General features: G+C 36.5%; 1 protein-coding gene across 4 annotated transcripts in view; it reads right to left on the bottom strand.

The window, feature by feature from the left end:
- Positions 1-22,120, bottom strand: part of PPP4R4 (protein phosphatase 4 regulatory subunit 4) — a 107,836-nt gene that overhangs the window by 11,455 nt on the left and 74,261 nt on the right. For all 4 annotated transcript variants that reach the window (XR_002803657.2, XM_023628327.2, XM_023628329.2 and 1 more), the window contains 9 exons: positions 19,084-19,189; positions 17,085-17,232; positions 13,009-13,153; positions 10,723-10,764; positions 10,548-10,622; positions 5,286-5,355; positions 4,770-4,853; positions 4,387-4,480; positions 2,764-2,828 (listed from right to left, as the gene is read on the bottom strand). Coding sequence is in view for 3 of the 4 variants with exons in the window: in XM_023628327.2 (XP_023484095.1) it covers positions 2,764-2,828; positions 4,387-4,480; positions 4,770-4,853; positions 5,286-5,355; positions 10,548-10,622; positions 10,723-10,764; positions 13,009-13,153; positions 17,085-17,232; positions 19,084-19,189 (829 nt within the window). In the remaining variant the exon portion in view is untranslated. The remainder of the gene's footprint in view (positions 1-2,763; positions 2,829-4,386; positions 4,481-4,769; positions 4,854-5,285; positions 5,356-10,547; positions 10,623-10,722; positions 10,765-13,008; positions 13,154-17,084; positions 17,233-19,083; positions 19,190-22,120) is intronic.

The following is a 22,120-nucleotide window of genomic DNA, read 5'->3' as shown; positions in this document are numbered from 1 at the left end:
TTCCTGTGTTTGATGACCTTAACAGTTTTGAGGGATACTAGTCAAATATTTTGTAGGATGCCCCTCTTATTAGAATTTATCTGATGCTTTTCTTACAATGAGACTAGGGTTATGGGTTTGAGGGAAGACAACAAAGTGTCATTTTTATCCCATCATACCAAGGGTGCACATTATGACTTATTTTTATCACATTTTATGTATTTTATTTTATTGTTTCATGACAGATGACTAGAAATGGGATTTTTTTGAGTCAAAGAGTTTTTTTTTTTAAAGATTTTATTTTTTTTCCTTTTTCTCCCCAAAGCCCCCCCGGTACATAGTTGTGTATTCTTCATTGTGGGTTCTTCTAGTTGTGGCATGTTGGACGCTGCCTCAGCGTTGTCTGATGAGCAGTGCCATGTCCGCGCCCAGGATTCGAACCAACGAAACACTGGGCCGCCTGCAGCAGAGCGCGCGAACTTAACCACTCGGCCACGGGGCCAGCCCCGAGTCAAAGAGTATTTTTAAACAGTAAGATCCCTGATGAACTTCACCAAACTGCTTTCCGAAAGAGTTCCATCAATTTCCAGAGCCACTAACAATGGCTACTCTGCCACGTGCTCCCCTGAATCCCGCCTAGCACTCTCTCTTTCCCACATGGCCTTGGGTGGAATGTGGCAGCAGATGACAGACCCATGTCACCAAACGTTAACGATGGGCTCACGTTAATTGAAAAATATTCAATTTGACCTTTCAAGCCATGACTTGGATCTTTCCTTTCAGTTCCATGCAACACCACTCCATGCTCCAGCCAAACTGGCCTGCTGTTGCTCTCTGAGGACACCAACACTCTACTTTTGTTTACGACAGACACTCTGCATGGGGCGTTATTCCATACTTGTCCCTGCCTCTCAAACTCCTAGCATACCTTAAGGTTCATCTCAAATGACATAACCATCTTGAAGCCTGTTTTAAGTCCCACAAGTAAATAAAGTCTCTTCTCTACATAAACACCTAATGCATTGCTAGGAGACGTTCTGCTCCCATTTTCTCTTCGTAGATCAGATGTGTGATTGTATAGTGACTTTTTCCTCAGCCTGTACTTCATGAAGTAATAAATAATAAAAACCTAGGAGGTATTTCATTCAACCTATATTCTCTGTCCCCAAAATAGAGAGAGGGATAGAGTATTTTCCAAATATTTTAATAAAAGATTTACCCTTATAAAATACATGCTTTTATTTAAGACTTTGGATGTTAAATTTCAGGATCTGTACCATCATAAACACTTTGTTGATTCTCAAGGTGACAAGAGCTAGCAAAATAAAAACTAAAGACATCAATGCACATAATTAAAACTTTTAAAAAACCAGTTCTGAATCAATATTCTTAATGATTTAGGCAAAGAAATTTCTTGGCAAGAATTGTTACAAGTCCATGAATAAATATGCTCATTTATAGCTGCGAGAAGTCATCTCCAAGAGGCCAGAAGAGACCCACCCATGTTTGAAGAGCCCCTTACGGACATCTATAATCATTTGCACCAATAGCTCCAAATTGAGCTAATTCAAACTGACTTTCCATGTACATTGACAATTTTTAAAGGCACTCTATACTGTAAATAAAGTTATGAAACCCTGAAATGTTTCTAAACAATTCACTGTTTGGTTGAGATAAAAGTAATAAAGAGTTTTATTATTTATAGCCCTCACTTCAAGAAATGTTGGTAACTTCACTTCAGCAACTGTTACCGACTTCTTTCAGGTTTCTTAGGATACTCAGTCTACCTTGTAGAACTGCTCACACACTGCATATGAATGTCAACGCTTTAATATCGGACACACTTTCTGCTCTGGCAAATGAAAACACACTGTTTGCAGAACAGTCAGCAAGTGCATGTATATGCTCATGAGAACAATGAGAACACAGTAAGAGGAAAAGGAAGAAAGAATACTCAAAGTGCAACCTATAGAGGGAAATGTAACTAACCTTTTAAACATTTCAGACCTTTGAATAGATTTGCTATTATTCACACTAAAAAATTACCATAGATCACTATTACAATTTTCAACCAATATTTTCCAAGGCAAAAAGTTAAAAATATACTTTCTGCCACTAGCAATTTTTAGTAATATATTTTCCCTTACTCAGGGTATAATTCTACGTTGCATTACATAAGCCAGAGGTCAGCAAACTAACAGCAAGCCTGTGGGCCAAACCTTGCCTGCGGTCTGTTTTTGTAAATAAAGTTTTACTGGAATACAACCATACCCACTCATTATATATTGTCTATGGCTGCTTTTACTCAACAGCAGAGTTGAGTAATTGTGACAGAAACCAATTTGGCCAACAAAGTCTAAATAAAATATTTACTATCTGGCCCTTTCCGAAAAAGTTTGTCAGCCCCTGGGATAAACTTTCAAATACACAATACTGCAAATTTTAGTGGCATATGATCCACAGTGAAGCCCACCTGTTTTCAACTTCCTTAAAAATTACTGGAGAAACTTTGATTCCATGCCTCACAGGTCCTCAGACTATGGAAAAACCAACCCTGTCACTGTCCTTTTTCTCTTCTAACAGTACTGAACTCTGACACAGTGGAAACAAAACAGTATAGTCAAGTATTTTCTCACTTCTAGTGCAAAGTTTAACTTCTTAGGTATTTGATAAACAGAAATTTAAGAAAAACATTGTATCTAGAAATAAAGAAATAGGTCATTTAAAGAAAATCATATTTTATCAACTTCAGCAAATTTCTGAAGAGCTCGGATTTCTACTTACCAGTTAGTGAAATCACAGAAGTCTTTGCTGAAACGGAAGGAGTATATGCTGCTGCAGAACTTTTACTAGAAAAGAACATGATTTAGTTTAAAATACAAGAATCATGCTTCCCTCAGTCCCAGTCATCCAACACTTAGCCTTTTCTAACCTTTTTTTTAAGCTTTCCTCTACTTATGAAACACGCTTGCAACTTTTCTCATTTCCTTTTTACATTCCATGCCTCACAACAATTACTTTGTCTTTTAAAAAAAAGCATTTCCTTAAACTTTTCCTAAATCAGAATAATGGTTTTTCTTTTGATGCTCAGACAAGACAGGCAGTATGAATAAAACTTTCCTGGAAATAACTTATCTTTAGGTCTAATCTCTTTTGTCCATCTTGAGATCACTCTGTTGGCTAGGAACTCTAAACAGATCTATAGATAATGTCCAAAAATATAGCTGAAAATCTAGAATAAGCTATCTTTAATAATAATAACTTTAATAAAAGAAAATCACGGTTTTTTTCCATAACATGTTATTTTTCTTGATACTTTTTTTTGGCAGAGGAAAATTTGCCCTAAGCTAACATCTGCTGCCAATCTTCCTCCTTTTTTCTTCCTTTTTCCCTTCACAAAGCCCCAATACATAGTTGTGTATAGTTTTAAGTTCTTCTATGTGAGCCGCCACCACAGCATGGCAACTGACAGATGAGTGGTGTGGTTCCTCACCCAGGAACTGAACCATCAGGGCTAGCTCAATAAATACTTTTAAAGACATTTATGTTTCCTTAAAATTACTTTGCTTGTCAATTGATATGCAGCTGTTATACACTATATGTGTGCGACATATATAAAAAATCATGGTCATTTAATTTATGCTGATTCTCTCCTAATCTTTTCGTTTTTTGAGGAAGATTAGCCCTGTGCTAACTACTGCCAATCCTCCTCTTTTTGCTGATGAAGACTGGCCCTGAGCTAACATCCATGCCCATCTTCCTCTACTTCATACGTGGGATGCCTACCACAGCATGGCTTTTGCCAAGCAGTGCCATGTCCACACCCAGGATCCAAACCGGCAAACCCCGGGCCGCAGAGAAGCGGAACGTGCAAACTTAACCGTTTTGCCAACAGGTCGGCCCCTCTCCTAACCTTAACTGTTTATAATTCTGCCTGTGGGGCTGAAGTGGAAACTAGACATTCATCTATTTTCAAAGAACTCTGTTGCGATCACTCTACCATAGAAACATGCCAGTGGCTTCTTTATAGACAGAAACAATATTAATAGCAAATAGATGTCCGCATCCATTTAGCAAATGGGACACATCCATACCCATTCAGAAGTTGAGCGGCATATGTGACATAGTACCCTCTTCCTCATAAAATGACACTCGGATTACATGATGTTATTATACAGCATCATGGCAGCAGTCTTCCCAGAACGCTAGGATACCTATTCTTATGGAAACTGGTAGACTACTATTTTTTAATATAATAATCTTTACAGAAGAAAACTTACAAATTATTGACCTATTAAAAACTCAACATTAATTCTGATTTTATATAATAATGTAACTATTTCACATAAAGATGCATGACTATAAAATAAAAATTAAGTTAAAACATGAATAGCTGACAGATCATACCTAGTACACTTGTCTAAGTTGCCATATTTTGCATGAAAAGCTTGATTATTAAAAGACTGGCTTCGAATCAATTTGGATTTCTTGATTTCTTTGCCTAGAGTAATAAGCAGAAGGAAAATGCAACTGTTCACTTCATCATTAGCGGTCCCAATCTCGTTCCCTCTCCAGCTCCCACCATTTGTATAAAACACCTGGTCTAGCTTCCTCTCCTTAGTTTGAGCTGACTATCTCTGACCACTATTGCCCATTAAGAACTCCCAAAACAATGAACTATAAAAGGCATAGGGCTTTAGAATAATATGTCTCACCTAACAGAGTGACTTTCGTTATAATTAATTTTTATAAAAGGGAAAAAGGAGACATAAAAAGAAGTGGCTTCTTACTTGTTGATGAGGTGCCAGAAGAGGGCCCAGCAACAGCAACGGGGAGGCTCTTGGGCAGAGCTGCTGGTGTCTTAGTGTCTCGACCTGAAACAAACTCTGTTTTAAGTGCTATAACTTCCTGAGTTCTTATTATTCTCCATAAACATAGAAGACAACACAGAGAATAAGAATCACTATGCCCAGCTAGCAGCACTCCTTCCCAAGTATGCTCACTTCACACATCTACGTGTTTCAATCTTAGTCATTCAGTGATCAACTTCACAATCTTATTGCTGATCAAACTTTAAACTTCCCTTTGAAGGCTCTGAACCTCCACCCTGACCTCCCCATTTATTCACGTATTTCTAAATCTGTACCACATTAAGCAGCCAATTTTTAAAATCAGCTTTTTTAAAAAAATGAAAGAATGTGGAGCAATTTTTCCTATCAAATTAAAAAGTCAGCATGGTCTTTCAGAATGCCAGAACGCAACACCATTGTGTGACTTAGTGATGAAGACACAGGAAAACTACTTACGTTTCTTTTCAAAGGTTTTATCACTCATGGGCCTTCCATCATTCTGTTGCTTCTCTTTCTCTAATTGTTCCTATTATTAAAGGTAAGCATAAACAGATTTAGAAAATCGTTCTAATGAGAAATTACTGTAAGCTTTACAGATACAAATATAGTTCACAAAAATGCCTAAAAGAAGCATTTTTTCCCCAAATTAGTGTCTAAAGAAGTCAAGGTTCTTTCTGATTTGTGTCCTTTTAACATCTACAGAATTGTGCCTTCAGGAGTTTGTCAAGCTAAAACAATGAGTTTCATATCATTGCTGTAATGAGCCTTTCTTTCCTAGAAGGTATTTACCAATTCTCATCAGCAAAACACTTGTCACTATTGGTCATTTCCATTTATGATTGGTAAATGGCAAAATAACACTTTTCTTTAAAAAGATTGAGAGAAAAGAAAATAGTCTTTTCAAAATTTTTAAAATGTTTTATTGAAGTATAATAATACATAGAGAAAGTGCACAGATTATAAGTACACAGCTCCCTGAATTTTGCCCAGATGAACATAGCTACATAAGCAGGTCCCAGACCAAGAAACAAAATGTTACCAAAACTCGAGTCCTTTATCCCAATAGGACAAGCAGGCAAGAAGATCAATAGACATGTCAAGTTCTGAACAAACTTGGCATAACTGACAGGTATAGAACGTTACGCTCAACTGAAGAACGCACGCTTTTTTCAAGTGCACATAAAGAAAAAGACAGAGAAAACACATGACAAGATAAAAACCTTTCACATACAATTGGACTGCATAAAAAAGAACCAAATGGAAATTCTAGAACTGAAAATAAAACAGGTGAAATTGAAAAATAAAATATCATTCAGTGGGCTTAACAGTAGCATTATCTATTTTCTCCATCTTTTTCTTTATTATCTTAATCATATTAATCACGGCTGTTTTGAAGTCCTTGTCTGCTAACTCCGATTATCAGGATCATCTGTGGGTCTCTTCCTAGTGTCTTATTTTTGTCTTGGGTTTAGGTCACTCAGTCCTAAAAATTTTTAGAGCTTGCTTATTCTCTGCAGCTTCTACCACTGGCAACACTGAACTTCAACCTTTGTCTTAGAAGACTGCTGAAATAATGGAATTTACTTTTCAGAAGATTTCCACTTAAGTTTTACTCACAAAGTACAATTCTCTGCAAAGAAATAGAAAATATAAAAAAGAAATAAATGGAAATGTCAGAACTGAAAAATACTAGAAATAAAAAATTCACCAGATAAGAGCCAGCCCCGTGGCCTAGTGGTTAAGTTTGGTGTGCTCTGCTTCAGCAGCCTGGGTTCGCTTCCAGGTGCAGACCTACACCACTCGTCAGTAGCTATGCTGTGGCAGCAACCCACATACAAAACAGAGGAAGACTGGTACAGATGTTAGGTCAGGGTGAATCTTCCTCAACATAAAAAAAAAGAAATTCACTGGATAGGTTCAGCAGCAAATGGAGAGAACAGGAAAAGAGCTGGTGACACTGAAGATGAGTCAATAGAAATTATTCACTCTGAGTAGCATAGAGTTAAAAAATAAGAACAAAGCCTCACGGACCTGTGGGACAACAGTAAAAGATCAAACATATGCATAATTGGAAACCAAGAAGCAGAAGAGTGAGGAATTGGGATAGAACACATATTGAAATAAACAATGGCTCAAACCTTCCCAAATTTAGGGAATGATACACGTTAACAGATTCAGGAAGCTCAGCAAATTTGCAGTAAATTATGCCTAAACATATCAAAAGCAAAGTGCTAAAAACAAAAGATAAAAGAAAAATTCTTGAAAGTAGCCAGAGAAAAACAACATTACATACGGGACAGAATTCAAATGAGAGCAGCTATTGTATCAGATGCTACAGGGACCAGAACACAGACAGAAGCACGTCCTCAAAGCACTGTCAACCCAGAATTCCACATCCAAAGGAAACATCCTTCAGGGATGAAGACATTTTAGATAAAGGAAAACCAAGACGATCGGTCACAAAATATCTGCATTTCAAAACCTGCTAAAGAAAGCTCTTCAGGCTGAAGGGAAAAAAATACCAGAAGGAAATTTGGACCCTAAGGAATTAATGAAAAGCACTGGAAATGGTACATATGAGTAAACACAGAAGTTCGCTCTCTTAAGTTCCTCAAGATACCGATGACGACTTAGAGTAAAAATTGTAACACTGACTGGTGGGGTTTTCAATGCAGATGTAATCACATAACTGTAACATCAGGAAAGGCATGGAGTGGGTAAAGGGGTCTGTATCATTGTTAGGTGGAGTGGCACAATATTAACAATGAGCAGACTCTAAAAGGTTAGGTATGCATATTGTAATCTCCAGAGAAACCACCCAAAAAACAATTCCAAAAAAGAAAAAGAGAGAGAGAGAGAGGAGAGAGGGAGCATCAATCACTAAGATAAGAATGCAACAAGGGTTATCCCCATAGATCCCACACATATTAGAAGGACAATATAAGGATATTGTAAACAACTTTACGCCGACAAACTTGACAGCTTCGATGACACAGACAAATGTTTGGGGGGAAAAAGCAATTTATTAAATAGACAAAAGAAGAAACAGGAAATCTGAATAGTTTTATATCTATTAAAGTAGTTGAATCAATTATCAAAATCCTTTCCAAAAAGAAAACTTTGGGCCTTGACAGTTTCACTAGTGCATTCTTCTATTAAACATTCAAGGGGGAAATAAGCAATTGTATACAAACTTTGTCAGAAAATAGAAGAAACGGCAATACTACCCATCTCATTTCATGAGGCCAGAGTAACTAATTCCAAATTTAAAAGACCCAAAAAAGGAATTTAGAGACCAACTTCACTATGAATCTATGACTATAGATGCAAAATTCCTTTGAAAAAGTAGCCAAGAATCCAACAATAGAGAAAAGGACAATACACCACCGCCAAGGAGAGTTTATCCCCAAAACACAAGATTGGATTACCGTTTGAAAAATCAAAGTAATTCAGTTTTAACAGAATGAAACAGAAAAACCAAATATCATTTCTAGATACACAGAAAAAGCATTTGACAAAATGCAACAATCATTCATAGAAACTTTCAGCAGACTAGGAACAGGAGAAAACTTCCACAATCTGATAAAGGCCCTTGGTAACGTAGTACCTAATGGTGCTCCCTAAGATCAGTATAAAGACAAGCATGCCGCCTTGTATCACTTTTATTCACTTTTATTATACTGGAGGTCCTGGACCTTGCAGTAAGACAAAACAGAGAAAGAAAAGGCATAAACATTGAATAGAAAGAAGTAGTCTTGCTTACTTAAAGATGACATAATGGCTCACATAGAAAATCCTTTAAAATCTAAAAAACAACATACAGAACAAATAAGCAAACTTAGCAAGTTTGCAAGATACAAGGTTAATGTACAAAAATCAACAGCATTCTTATACTCCAGCAAGAAAAAGCTAGAAAGTGAAATTAAAAATTACAATTTCACTCACAATAATGCCAAAAAACTTAACATAACTAGAAAAAAGTCTAACAAAAGACTTACTTGAGCTCAACACTACCAAAATTATTGAGAAAAAAAGTAAAGACAACTAAATAAATGGAGTGGTAGACAATGTTCATGGATTAGAAGACTCGTTAAGATGGCAATTTTCCAAACTGATCTATAGATCAATCTTAATTAACACAATTCCAACAGGATTTTAATAGAAATGGACAAACTGATTCTAAACTTTATATCAAAATGCAAAGAACCTAGAATGGCCAAAGCAATTAAAAAGGAGAAAAGTTGGCAAACTTACCCTACTTGATTTCAACTTTCATAAAGTTACACTGTTCAGGACAGTTAGGAACTGTCAAAAAGACAAACATAAAAACGAGTAGAACAGAACAGGGAGTCAAGAAATAGAAATATACAATATGGACAATTGATTTTTTTAAAAGGTGCTAAGGCAATTCAACAGGGAAAGGAAAGTCTGTCAACAAATAGTGCTAGAATAATTGAATACTCAGATGGAAAAAATAAGCATATATAAAAACTAACTTGAAATGGATCATAGACCTAAATGTAAAACCTAAAACTAAAATTTCTAGAAGAAAACAGGAAAAAGTCCTTCTAATTTTGGAACAGACAAAGGATTCTTGGAACAAAAAAGCATGAACTATAAGAGAAAATATTGATAAGTTGGACTTATCAACCAAAATTGAAAACTTCTGCTCTTCAAAAGATACTGTATTAAGTAAATGAAAAAATAAGCCACAGGCTTCAAAAAGATATTCATAAAATATTCATCTGATAAAGGAGTTGTATTCAGAGTGTATACAGAACTCTTACATCTCAATAAGATAACCCACTTTAAAATCTGAAAACAGATTTTATCAAATAAGAGATAAGGATGGCCAATAAACAAAAAAGATGCTCAACATCATTAGGCATCAAGGATATGCAATTTGAAGCCACAGTGAGACACCATGACATACCCACCCTACTGAGCATTAGAGGGGATATGGGGTTAAGCGAAGCCCTCCACCACAGCTGATGGGAACGTAATGCCATTCCATTTCTAGGTATTTTCCCAAGAGAAACGAAAACACATATCCACCCAAAGACTTCTTCACAAACGTTCATATCATAGCGGTTTTATTTGTAATATCCCAAAACCAGAAGTAACCCAAATATCCACTAAGAGGTAGATAAACAAATTGTGGTACACTCATAACATGGAATACTACTCAGAAATAAAAAGGAATGACCTGTTGATATATACAACGACATAGGTGAATCCCAAAATCATCAAGTTGATGGAAAGAAGCATGACAAAATGAGACTACAGAATATGATTGAATTTATATAAGTTCTGGTTGTAAACTAGATTTGTGTTTTCTGGGGACTGGAGTAGAAGATATAGATTACAAAGGGGCACAAGAGAACTTCTGAGGGAATGGAAATGTTTGGTAGTTTGATTGTGGTGATGGTTTCATGGATATGTCCATATGCCAAAATTCATCAAATTGTAAACTTGCAATATATGCAGTTAATTGTATGTCAATTATACTTCAATAAAGCAGTTTTTTTTAAAAAAAAGGCTCTCAAATGTAGTTTTTCTTCCAGTTCACAAAAGAACAGATTTCAGAAGATCAGGATTCTTCTTTAGTCATATTGAAGGAAAAAAGTGTGAAATTGAAAGAAATCATTTAAGTTTAATAACAAATCATAGTTAATATCAGTCAGAAAAGAATATGTGTGTGTGCGTGTGAAAACATACCATTTCCAAAAGAAGTAGTTCTTCTCTTTCTTTCTCTTGATCCAACAAGTCTTTTTCATAAAATTTTTTCTGAAACTAAGTTCAAAGTTTAAAATGAAACTGTGAAACATTAATGATGAGTTTCTGCCAATTTTTAAATATTCCTTTCAACATAATGTAAAGAGAGTGTACTTACGGCATCCATCGACATTTCCATTCTGTCCAACTCTAACACAGTCTATAAAGAGAGTTTTTTAAATTATTCAACAGCAACTAAATTAAATCAACCCATCACTTCTCAAGAAGACTACTTTCCAGTAAGAGGTTCAAAGAGACTTACGCACTATGTGAAAGGCTAAATTAGAAAACCTAAAGTTCTCCCCAATTCTACACTGTATTTTTAATCAACCTTTATACATTAATGCCAGGATCTATTTAAACTTTTAAAAGTTTTCAACCTTAAGAGGAGTAAGTCCAGAAGAATATTTTAAATAGTGAACACATGCAAATTTAACTAATTTCTAATAAGTCCCAGTGCTACTCTTTTCTGAATTTTCAGAAATACACTGTAATTTTTGAATTTTTAAAAAATATTTTAGCTAAATATATAAGAAGCAAGCTATCATTTGGTTTAACATCTTTATTAGCTTTTCACTGAAACTTTTGATCAATATGACATTCTAACCAATAGAAAAGACCTTGCTCTGACCGTATTCCTCAATTTTGTATTGTCTTTCAGAATACATTAGTCTGAAACTAATTATTTCAGTCAAACAATGCTCCATCCAATCATGTTTCTGTCTCTGATACAGGACAGTGCTTCTCTGCAGGAGTAACTCTGACGGCCAAAATAAAGAACATTCATTTATTCACATGCCCAAGGCTATCCACTGCAGGCATAATATTTATTTGAAGCTTGATTTTTATGCTGAAATTTATGAAGTTGCTACAATTTATGCCATGAAATATCCTTTGTAAATAAAATTACTCCCATCTTAAAAAAACGACCAAAGTAAGCTATTCCGTTTTTATCCCAAAACTTTGTAGGGCTTCCTCAGAGGTTCCCATCCCAATACCTCAGTTTAATAAACATTATACTATAGAATTTCCATGTGACAAATTAACTTCCTCATGTGACCTGTACTCAAGACAGGAGCGGTACTCCAGAATAATCCATTGTAGATTAATAATCCATTAATTTAATTATATCATTTTTTCATCATATTTATGGGGTCAGCTTATATTCTCTCTTGAGTTGATAAATGCTTTCAAGAAAGTAACCCTCTCAGGTTTATTGTTGTGAAAGTTAACCCCATTGCCTAAACTTCTGTAACTAAATGGTAAGGGCAGAAATATCTGCTAGAAACAAATGTGTGTGTGTGTGTATGTATATATATGCATAAATACATTTATACATATATATACACACACACATTTTTAGATTTAGATGTATGTCCAAACTCTGGGTGTTTCTGGCTATTTCAGTTGATGAAAGTAGAATTCATATTTCAGTAAAATAAAATTATACTAATTAATACCAAGTTATCAAATCATTTTATTAAAAAAGCTCCTCATGTGACATCTGGCACTGATCTCTAAAAAAAAAAATCAAAAGATTTTCTTTTTCTCACCACTGATGCTAAGTTATTTAAGACATTAATAAATTAATTTCCCTCACTATAAATAAATGCTCAAAAATGATGTGTCTTGAAGTTCACATTCAGATTCATAAAAGTAATCACTTTAATTTGACTTAATCTCATAAAAATATTAGTTACACAGATATTTAGCAGTTTTTGAAGATTACGAAATATTTTAAGGTTAGACTTCACTAACCCAAATTTTTACTGTTTTAGTTTTCCAACATTCCCAACAATCCATATAATAAGATCATGTGCTAAAATAAAACAAAGAACCCCTAAGACACAATGTTAGGATGACACAATGTTGAGAAAGGAACGCACTCAGCAGGGAGAGATCTCTATTGCAGTCCTGGCTCTGCCACTTACTCACATGATCTCCAGCAGACACTTGGTATTTCTAGGCCTAGAGCTTCTGCAAAGTCAAAGAGATGACTGAGGCCCTTCCAGCCCTCCCAGGGCCAAGCGTCGATCAAATGTGACCTTCCCAATTTTACCAACAAAGTTCTCCTGTATTATAATCGCTTATAAATAAAGTCTGGTGAATGAAGTATTCATTACTAGTTGAACAGTATTTACTGAGTACCTAAAATGTGCCACGCTCTCTCTCATGGAGCCTGCGTTACTAGTGAGGAAAGTGTAACGCCGAAGTGCCCTTTCGAAGGAACTTTCACATCCAGCTGTAGCACACATCAACCAGATCGGACACTAATTCTTACTGCTCTAGCAACAGCACAAGTATTTTAACATTTTGCTATGCTATCAAGCCAAAATAAGTGAAGCTATGAATAACAGTATCTAGAGGCAAGGAATGCACATGTTGTGCCAAGAGTGATACGTACTCTCTTCACAATGGCCAGGACATCCTTGTCTTTTTCTTGACACAGGAGCTTTCTCACACACATTTCTAACTGCTGAAGCAGATGCTTGTCTGCAGGGATCTTCAGAGTAGACTTCACTTTGGGCAATAAGCAGCAAAGTTTCATTCTAAAATAAACAGTATTTTCTTTTGAGTGAATTCACTAAGAATAGTAACATGAAATTGAAAGAAAATTCAAGCTTCAGATAGCCTGGGAGTCCATTTACTATGCAACAAACGTTTATGCAGCACCCACTACGAGTCAAGCATTCACTACTCTGGGCGCTGAGAGACAAGAGTGAACAAAACCAGCAAAATTCTCTGCTCTCGGGGAGCCGACATTCTAGTACGGAGTAGGAAATAGAGAAGAAACAAACAAGTAAAACGTCTGCCCACAGTGCTAAGTGCTGTGGAGAAAAATAAAACTGGGAAAAAAAGACGAGGGAGTAGCAGAGGAGGGGGTTACAATTGTAAAACAGGTGGTCAAAGAGGGTTTTAACGCAGGTTTCACTGAAAAGAGGACATTTAAGCAAAGACCTAAGGAAAATGAGGGACCAGGCCACGGGACTATCTGGAGAAGAGCATTAAGGCAGGGGCTGCAGTAAGCGCAACGCCCTACAGGCGGAGCTTGCCTGGTGTGTTGCCCCAAATTAGCAAATCGGCCAAAATTGGAAAATTGGCTAGAATGGAGCAAAGGCAAGATTAGCAGACCTCGGAATAGCTATAGGAGGCCAGCTTGTGTAGGGCCTTGCAGGCCACTGTTTGGAGACTGGCTTTTATTTTGAGTGCAATAAGAAGCCATGGAGGGTTTTGCACAGAGGAGTGAAACGATCTGATTGAACGTTTTCAAAGTATCATCTGGCGACTGTGTTGAGATTAGACTGCAGGTGGTCAAGGACAGAGGGGAGACAATGGAGGGGGGGGGGCGGCTCGTGCAACAATCCAGGCGAGAGGGGACGGTGGCTTGAGCTAAAGTGGTGGCAGTCGAGGTGCTGAGAAGTGGCTGGATTCTGGATATGTTCTGAAAGCAGCAGGCTGTGCTGAGGGATTGGAGTGGACTGACAGACGGAGTTAAGGTTTAGACCCGCGCCAGTGGCAAGATGCAACAGTTATTCACTGAGATGGAGAACACCACAGAAGGAGCAAGTGCAGATGAGGAAGATGAGGATTAATTTTGGACAGATTAAGTCTAAGTGCCTATTAGATATTCAGTGGAAATGCTAAGTGGGCAGTTGGCTCAAAGAGTGCTGGAGACATGTGGTCAGGAATACTTAGCGTACAGATGACACGTGAGCCATGAGACTGGCAAGATCACCAAGGCAGGAAACGTAATTTGAAAAGATAAAAGGATACAGCCTGGGGCACCATCACAGTCTAAACTGGGTTGATAAGGAAGCAACAGGCAGACGGAAGAATGCCAGAGAGGTGACAGGAATTCCAGGAAAGTAGGGAAAACCTTTCTAGGAAGAGGCATGCACAACACACTCTGCTTTGCTAAGCTAAAACTCAGCTGCTTTGCCTGGTCTGCTTTTAGAGAGGGATGCGAGGGGGCTACTTTTTGCCTGTCGTATTCATTCATTCATCTGCGTGTCCTCCAGATATTATTATTATTTTATTTCTATGCCAAACTTGAGACAACTAAGTCCCATTCCTAGAGTCTCCAGGATGCTTTCTCAGCTGCGCCTTCAGTGGAAGATTCTTCATATACAACAAAATGTGCTATTGAACTAAAAGGGAAAAGAAACTCCTCCTCCAGAATTTTCAGCTCTGTACATAGCAGTAATGGTCTCAAACTCATTCAGAGCTCACCACGATACTGCTAAGCCTGGTGATGCTTTCTTTACTTAAGGGGTCCCAATCACTCCAAAGAGAAAGTTTTTTATTTCTGCCAGCTGAGGAAAAGGTTCCTTTGAATACCAATAGTCTTTTGAAGCCTTGATATTGTCTAGACTCAGTGATTTAAATTTTAAACATCTACTTAAGGAAAAAAAAAACACAACAGTCTATGCACACGTCATTCTTTATAACCTAAAGCAAGTCTAGAAAACATGTTCAGTAGAAGCTCTAGAAGCCATAGTAGGGATGTATCTCTATGAGAATCCTGAGCCCATGAGATTATAAAGATTTTGAGATCAGGGATCACACCTTTCTGATAAATTAAATCCTTTATGTACATTATCTCAGGTATTTATTCCTCAGAAAAGCCTATGAACTAGGTACTAAGGAAATCGATGCACAGAGAGGTTTGGTAATTTGCCCAAAGACACAAAGCTAGAGTAGAACTAGAAATCAGCTCAGGCAGCATAGCTCCAGAAACTATCCTCCTAACCTTCATGATCCCACCACTCTTGCCTGTGGTGGCTTTCACCGTGTCTGCACATTTTGTCTTCAAAAGCTAGTTAGCATATGGTGCTGCTGGACTGATTTGTTTGGCTGGCAGCTGCCCAGGCAGGAGAGTAAAACCTAGACAAATTGCTATACAATGATGTCTTACCCAAAAAAATCACCAAAATTCACAGAGCGATATTCAATTAATCTTCACTTGGTTTTTGAATTGGCAGGTTGCTTTCTCTTAGAGTCAACGCTATGCTATTAGTCACACTGACCTGAGGAGAAATGATTTCATTTCCTCCCAAATAATTCTTGTCAACTGCTTGGTAAGTGATAATTCATCACATTGAAAGCTGCTTTTCTAGAATCACAACTTTGGATTTTCAAAATGTTTAACAATGTGGTTGGATCTATTCGTTATTTAGCAAAAGCTAAATGCTAAAGAATCATCAACAGGTTCTTTAAATTTACTTTAATCTCAAGTCAAGGAAACCTCACCTCTCACTTACACAGCACAGATAAGATGCACAAAATACTGAAGCCAATGCAATTATGCTTCCTGTATTTTCTCTCTAAAAGCACAAAACAAAAACCACTCTCTAGATTTGTTTCCCTTAAATAATGCTTGCAAAATTCTCAGGCTGAACTTTTCAACATCTTTTGACAATTCTTCTTGGCGTATTTTCTCTCAACAGCAACACTATCAGTCTATGCTTACTGCCTGGCCAATTCTTCCTGTTAAAAAGTATTCAATGTGTCACAGATTGCCTACAATTCATGTCAGTTGTTTAGAAAAGATGCACACATGTCACCCAGCATAAAACTAGGTGTGGCTAGCACATGCAAACCCAGCAGGGAGCTCTGGAGCCTGTTTAGGAAGTCTTGGCCCGATGACTGGCTGTGTCTCTCTCCTATGGATCTGAGGTCCTCAATTTCACAGCAGACACACAGAGTAGAGAACACAGAAATCTAATGGCTGAGGGGTTAAAATTCTCTTCAACTCATTATGCAATGTGCAAATAACTCAAGAAATGGTATGTGTGCACTGAATGTCACTGAATTGTACTCTTAAAAATGGCTAAAAGGGTAAATTTTATGTTATGTATATTTACCACAATTTTTCCAAAAAAAAGTAATATGCTTATTTGGGGAGGAAACAAAGGCAAAATATATTTATTCTTTTTTTCAATTTCCAAGCAAGCCGTTTTCAAGTCTGTTTCATCTAACTTCACAGTTAATTTATCAACTCCAACTAACATTTACTGGATTTCAAAAACGTGAGACAGCTGAACACAGGTAAAAAGAGACGAAAAAGACTTCGAAGCAGCCCTACTTCTCCGAATAAACAGGCCTCTAAAAATGGACAGATCTTCTCCAAGCCAACTTTGAACTACTTTTTCTTTAGTGTTTGAAGAGAGATAAATTAATAACATCTACTCAGTCTTCTCTTGACGTTGACGTGTGTATCCAGGTGGCGAGAGAAGCCTGCCCGGCTGGCACTGACGACAGCTCTGTCAACCCGGTAAACAAACGGCCTGAGACAGTGTTAAAAGATTACGCTTCCAAGTCCTATTAATGCTCATCAATTAAGACTCTTAAGAATTCCAAAGCAAGTATAAGTTCTTCACTTAGTTTTTTTAACTAAGAAAAAGAGTTTGCATATATTCATTAGAGCAGATACATAAAAAATACAATTTTTTCAAGTATTTTCTTGGACTGGTACCATACCTCACATTTGCCACTGGATCATGTGTCAGTTCGATAACAGGCAGAAAGAAATATTTACAGAAAAATGATTTGGAAAAGATCTCTATAATACATTCACAGGTATCCAAAAATCGAAGTCTATTCCAGTAACTTTTTCCTTGGCCCAGTTCTAGAAACAACAAAAAAATTATAAGTTTAATTTTTCCTACATGAAATTACATGTGACAAAATCAGACGCACAAAATCCAGGACAAGTTTCTTTATACCCACAATTTGTTTAGCAAATACAAGAGATAAAAGAAAAAGCTTACATAACCCAAATTTGTAGACACCCAAATTACTGAAATTACTCAAAAAACAGAAAAAGTTGTATTAAACAATGCATTCAATTCCATAAGCATTTATTAAATACTGAACGACTATTTTTGATCATCCACTATGTGCTAAGTACTTTCCACATATTATCTTATTTAATCCTGAAAAGCACTCCAATGGGACACGCACATACTTATCCCTCAGAAGAGATAAAGATACTGAGATTCAGAGAAGTTAAAGTCACAGGGCTGGTAGGTGCAGAGCTAGAATTCAAACACAGGTCTGTACGACTTCACAATCTTTTAACAATCAAATTGTTTTCTTCCTCTCAGTTCCTTAAAAAATCTTTGAAGTGGATAAAGTCATATGTGAACAGAGTATTATGGACAATAATTCAGATCAATATTTAAAGGATAATTTTCTCCTTTATTACATAAATATCTAAAAGCAAAAATTCTTTATATTTAAAAGCAAATAGAATCTTCTTTCAAAATAACCTATTCTAAACATTAGGTCCTACCACCAAAAAATGAAAACTGAATTAAAATAGACTGAAAAAAGAAAGATTAAAGTATACTGAACATAATTTTTCTTAAATGGAATTTTATGTACTCTTAATTTTTAAAAAGTGGCAATCCACACTTAAAATGGTAAACTCCAATAACCAGAAAATTCCACTACCTACCTATGCCAGATAATAGTTTAGCAAAAGCATTAAGACATTATGGTCAAAGCAAACAGACAATAATTAACAAATTCGCTAAGTATATATAGGTGTGTGCCACTATTTCTAGAATTAACACTTTAACTAAAGGTTTTTGCCTTTTTTAAAAACATGTTCTCATATTTATTTCATTTATTTTATTTATTTGTTGTTGTTGTCGAGGAAGATTGGCCCTGAGCTAACATCTGTTGCCAATCCTCCTCTTTTTGCCTGAGGAAGACTGGCCCTGAGCTAACATCTATTGCCAATCTTCCTCTTTTTGCTTCAGGAAGATTTGTCCTGAGCTAACATCTGTGCCAATCTTCCTCTATTTTGTATGTGGAACGCCACAACAGCATGGCAGCCAATGAGTAACGTAGGTCTGCGCCCAGGATCCGAACCCATGGACCCAGGCTGCCGAAGCAGAGGGCACTGAACTGAACCGCTATGCCCCAGGGCCGGCCTCAGGTTTTTGCCTTGATTTTAGCTCTTAGTAAATTAAAATAAACTTGCATTTGTTAACTGGCTCAACTTTTTTAAGACAACATAAACAACCTGGGCTCACCAGATTCACATTCATGTGTACTAACAACTCTATTCAAGAAAAAAAAAAAACCCTCATCCTGTTAATCTTTAAAACAGGAACATAAAGTAAATGATTAGATTCATGGATCTTCTACTTATACTCTAGTTCCAAATTCCGTTTCATCAGGGTAGAAACTAGGCTTTCAACATAAGTATACATATTTAATTTCTCAAGTACACAAATTCACAAAACAAAGTCCAGAGTTGTTATTACTTTCATTCATCACAGATCTAATCCTGCCATAAAGATTTCTAAAACCAAAAAATTAACCTATAAAACACAAATACAAACATCGTCTAGATATTTATTAACAACAGCCTAATTGTTTGTGGCAAAATGATACATAATGTAAGTCAGATCTAAATAAGGCCAGTTTGTGCCCTTTTCTTCTTTCGAAATAAGAGACCATTACTTACGTTCAATTAATTTTTGAATGACCTCATGTCTCTGTTCTTGTTTACGATTATAACGTAGAAAAATGCATAGAGTTCGGGAAGCTGCCTTTTGGACAGGTAAGACATTCTTAAAAAAATAAGTAAGAAAGACAGTTAAACTAGTCTAATAGTATATATTCTAAATAATTTGGCCCCACAAATCAATTTTAAGTCATTGGCCAAAAGCAAGAGCAGTTTTGTCTCCCTCTCGTATCACTGTGCTTATATCCCTCTAGAAGCACCTTCATAATTTAAGGTTAATATCACTCAGGCAAATCAATTAACACATCACATCACAAAGTTAATTTGGCACAGTCATTTCCAAATCATCCAGATTTGATTTGTTACTTGACTCTCATTTCCTTGCCACCTCATCTTAGTGACATTCTCCCCAAATACTCATTCCCTTAGCTGTTTCCTGGATATCGTCACTCATTTAATCAACACACATTTGCTAGAACATATCCTGTGTCAAGGACATCACCAAAAAGATGCCACTTTTAAGATATAAATTTAGACATTCCACGATCAGGAATGGTCTTCAGTCCTTCTGGCTTACTTTTGCCTCTTCAACCTCAATGTCACTAACTGAGATCTCTGGTCCATGACAAAGAGAGAGCTTGGAATCCAAGGGACATCATGTCAATCACTCTTACCAATGTTTTAAACTCCTCTGTCCTTTCAATTTCTGGGCAGAACCTTAATTCTAAACTAATTCAACCATCCGTCTGCACCTGGTTTGAGCTCAAACTATTTATCAGAGAAAAACCCCTTAACAAGTGTATTGTGTCCAGTGTAAATTTACGTTCACCATCCTGACTTACATATAAATATCCTAATATTCAATCCTTGAAGATTCAGACTATTATAGTGGGGATCCTCGAAATTTAAGTAGAATACAACTTTACATTGCTGAGAGAGTGTTGCCTGCTATCTCATCCCATATTTTATATAAGCTATTTTTATTCTATTGGGTACTATTCTGTGTTTTTAATCTGTTAAATGTAAAAAGAGAATATTCACTATAAATTAGAAGGGAAAATTTAATCAATGTACATAAACAGAAACACCACCAGAATTAAGAAAAATGAATATTAGATAAATGAACTAAATAAAAGCATGTTACACTTTTCTTTCATTTTGTGTATACTAACAGAATTTCAAATGCATATATACTAGTCATATGAAAATATCTATAATTTTGTACCTCACAGTATATTATATTATACAAGGTAAGTTATCTTTTGGACCAGAAATCAAAGATAAATTGTAATTGTACCAAAAGCATAAAAAGGCAGCTTGAAGTTGTGACAATTTAGCACACAAATAAAGACTGCAATTATTTGATTTGAATGATTAAAACATTACTTAACATTAAAAAAATGAGTCGAAAAAGAGAGAAAACCAAAACAAAATTCATTTACCACCACTGGAAGTGGCTACTGCACCAACTCCTAGCTCCGAAAACTGATAGAGGCAAAGAATTAAGAATTTATCCTGTCTTTACACTAGGAAGTGTATTTCAGGGTAATCAAATGGCCCAAGTAGATGAAGAAAAGCATTTCTTCACAGAAGAATGTCATCAAAAATGTAGAAGAAATGATAGAATTTTTTTAAATCACTCTTTGGCAAGTTCTAATGAAATAACTGGTTCAGGCAAGGATCATCAATGGATGCAAAAACTCACGGGTAAAAGGTTGATGGGAAACTGGTATTCAGTGTTGAAGTGTCAGCTTCAAATTACAACGCAGATCACAAGGGAGAAAACACAATTTTGCAGTGGACTAGTGGAGCCGTCACCACCTGCACAACCGCTCTTAGCTCACTTACAGAGAGACAACCATCCAGATACGACACAACATGAAATACATAGCAGCATTTATGAAGTATTCTTGCCAAATGTTTAACCTACAACTCAGCAAGCCCCTCGATCTAACTTCCAGGTTACAAGAACTCTGGAGAATTGATGAACCAGTTAACACCATGAAACAGCAACCTGACAAATGCAGAGTTGAGATATTCCACAGGACAGCTGACCAGGTCTTTTCCAAAGTTCAACAGCAAGAAAAGTGAGGAAAAGGGGAAGAGGGACCTACTGTGGGTTAAAAGAGAATTAACAGATGTAACAATCAAAGGCAATGCATAGATCTTACTTGGATCCTATATGGAATAAAACTATTGTAAAATACATTTGGGGGATAACTAGTAAAATTTTAATATGGACTGGATATGAAATGGAATTAAACAATAGTTATTCCTTTTGTTAAAAGTAAAACTAGTGTGATTATATAGAAGAATGTCCTCTTTTAGAGATGAATATTGAAATTTTTAGAGATGAAATATATTGACATCTACAATTTAAAATTCTTCAGTCCAATGAAATAGAAAAAACAAATATGGGAAAACGTTAACAATCGTTGTATCTAGGTGATGGGTATATAAGAGTTCATTACAGTATTTTCTCTGCCTTTCAGTATCTCTAAAATTTTTTCACAACAAAAGTAGGGGAAAACAAGTTGGCTTATGTCATTCCTCTACTCAAAACCTTGCAAAGATTTCCCCTGTATCAGAGAATACAATCTAGATCCTACATCATGGCTTTCAAGCGCCAAGTGCTGTGGACCCAGCTACCTCTCTAGCCTCACCTCTCTCTACTACTCGCCACACTGGCTTCCTTGCTGCTCTTCACACAACCAAGCATAGCCCAAAACACACCTTTCACTCGCTATCACCTTTGCCTGGACCACTTGTCCTTCAGACGTCCACGTGGTCACGCGCTTACTTTGTTCAAGCCTCTGCATGAAGCACACTTGATCAGAGAGGACTTTTTCCTGACCATGAGATCCACAGCAGCATCCCACTACCCTCCATCACTCTCTTCCCCCCGAAGCTGCTTCACTGGACTTCTCGGCCCCGACACACTACATATGTATGTGAGTGTTTACTCCTATCTCCAGCGAACGTAAGGTCCTCTGAGAAGATGCCCTCTGTCTCCTTCATTCACTATGGTATTCCTAGC

This window comes from Equus caballus, chromosome 24 (genome assembly GCF_041296265.1).
Source record: "Equus caballus isolate H_3958 breed thoroughbred chromosome 24, TB-T2T, whole genome shotgun sequence".
NCBI lineage: Eukaryota > Metazoa > Chordata > Mammalia > Perissodactyla > Equidae > Equus > Equus caballus.
Note: the sequence above shows the minus strand (reverse complement) of the source record. Positions and strands in the feature narration are given on the sequence as shown.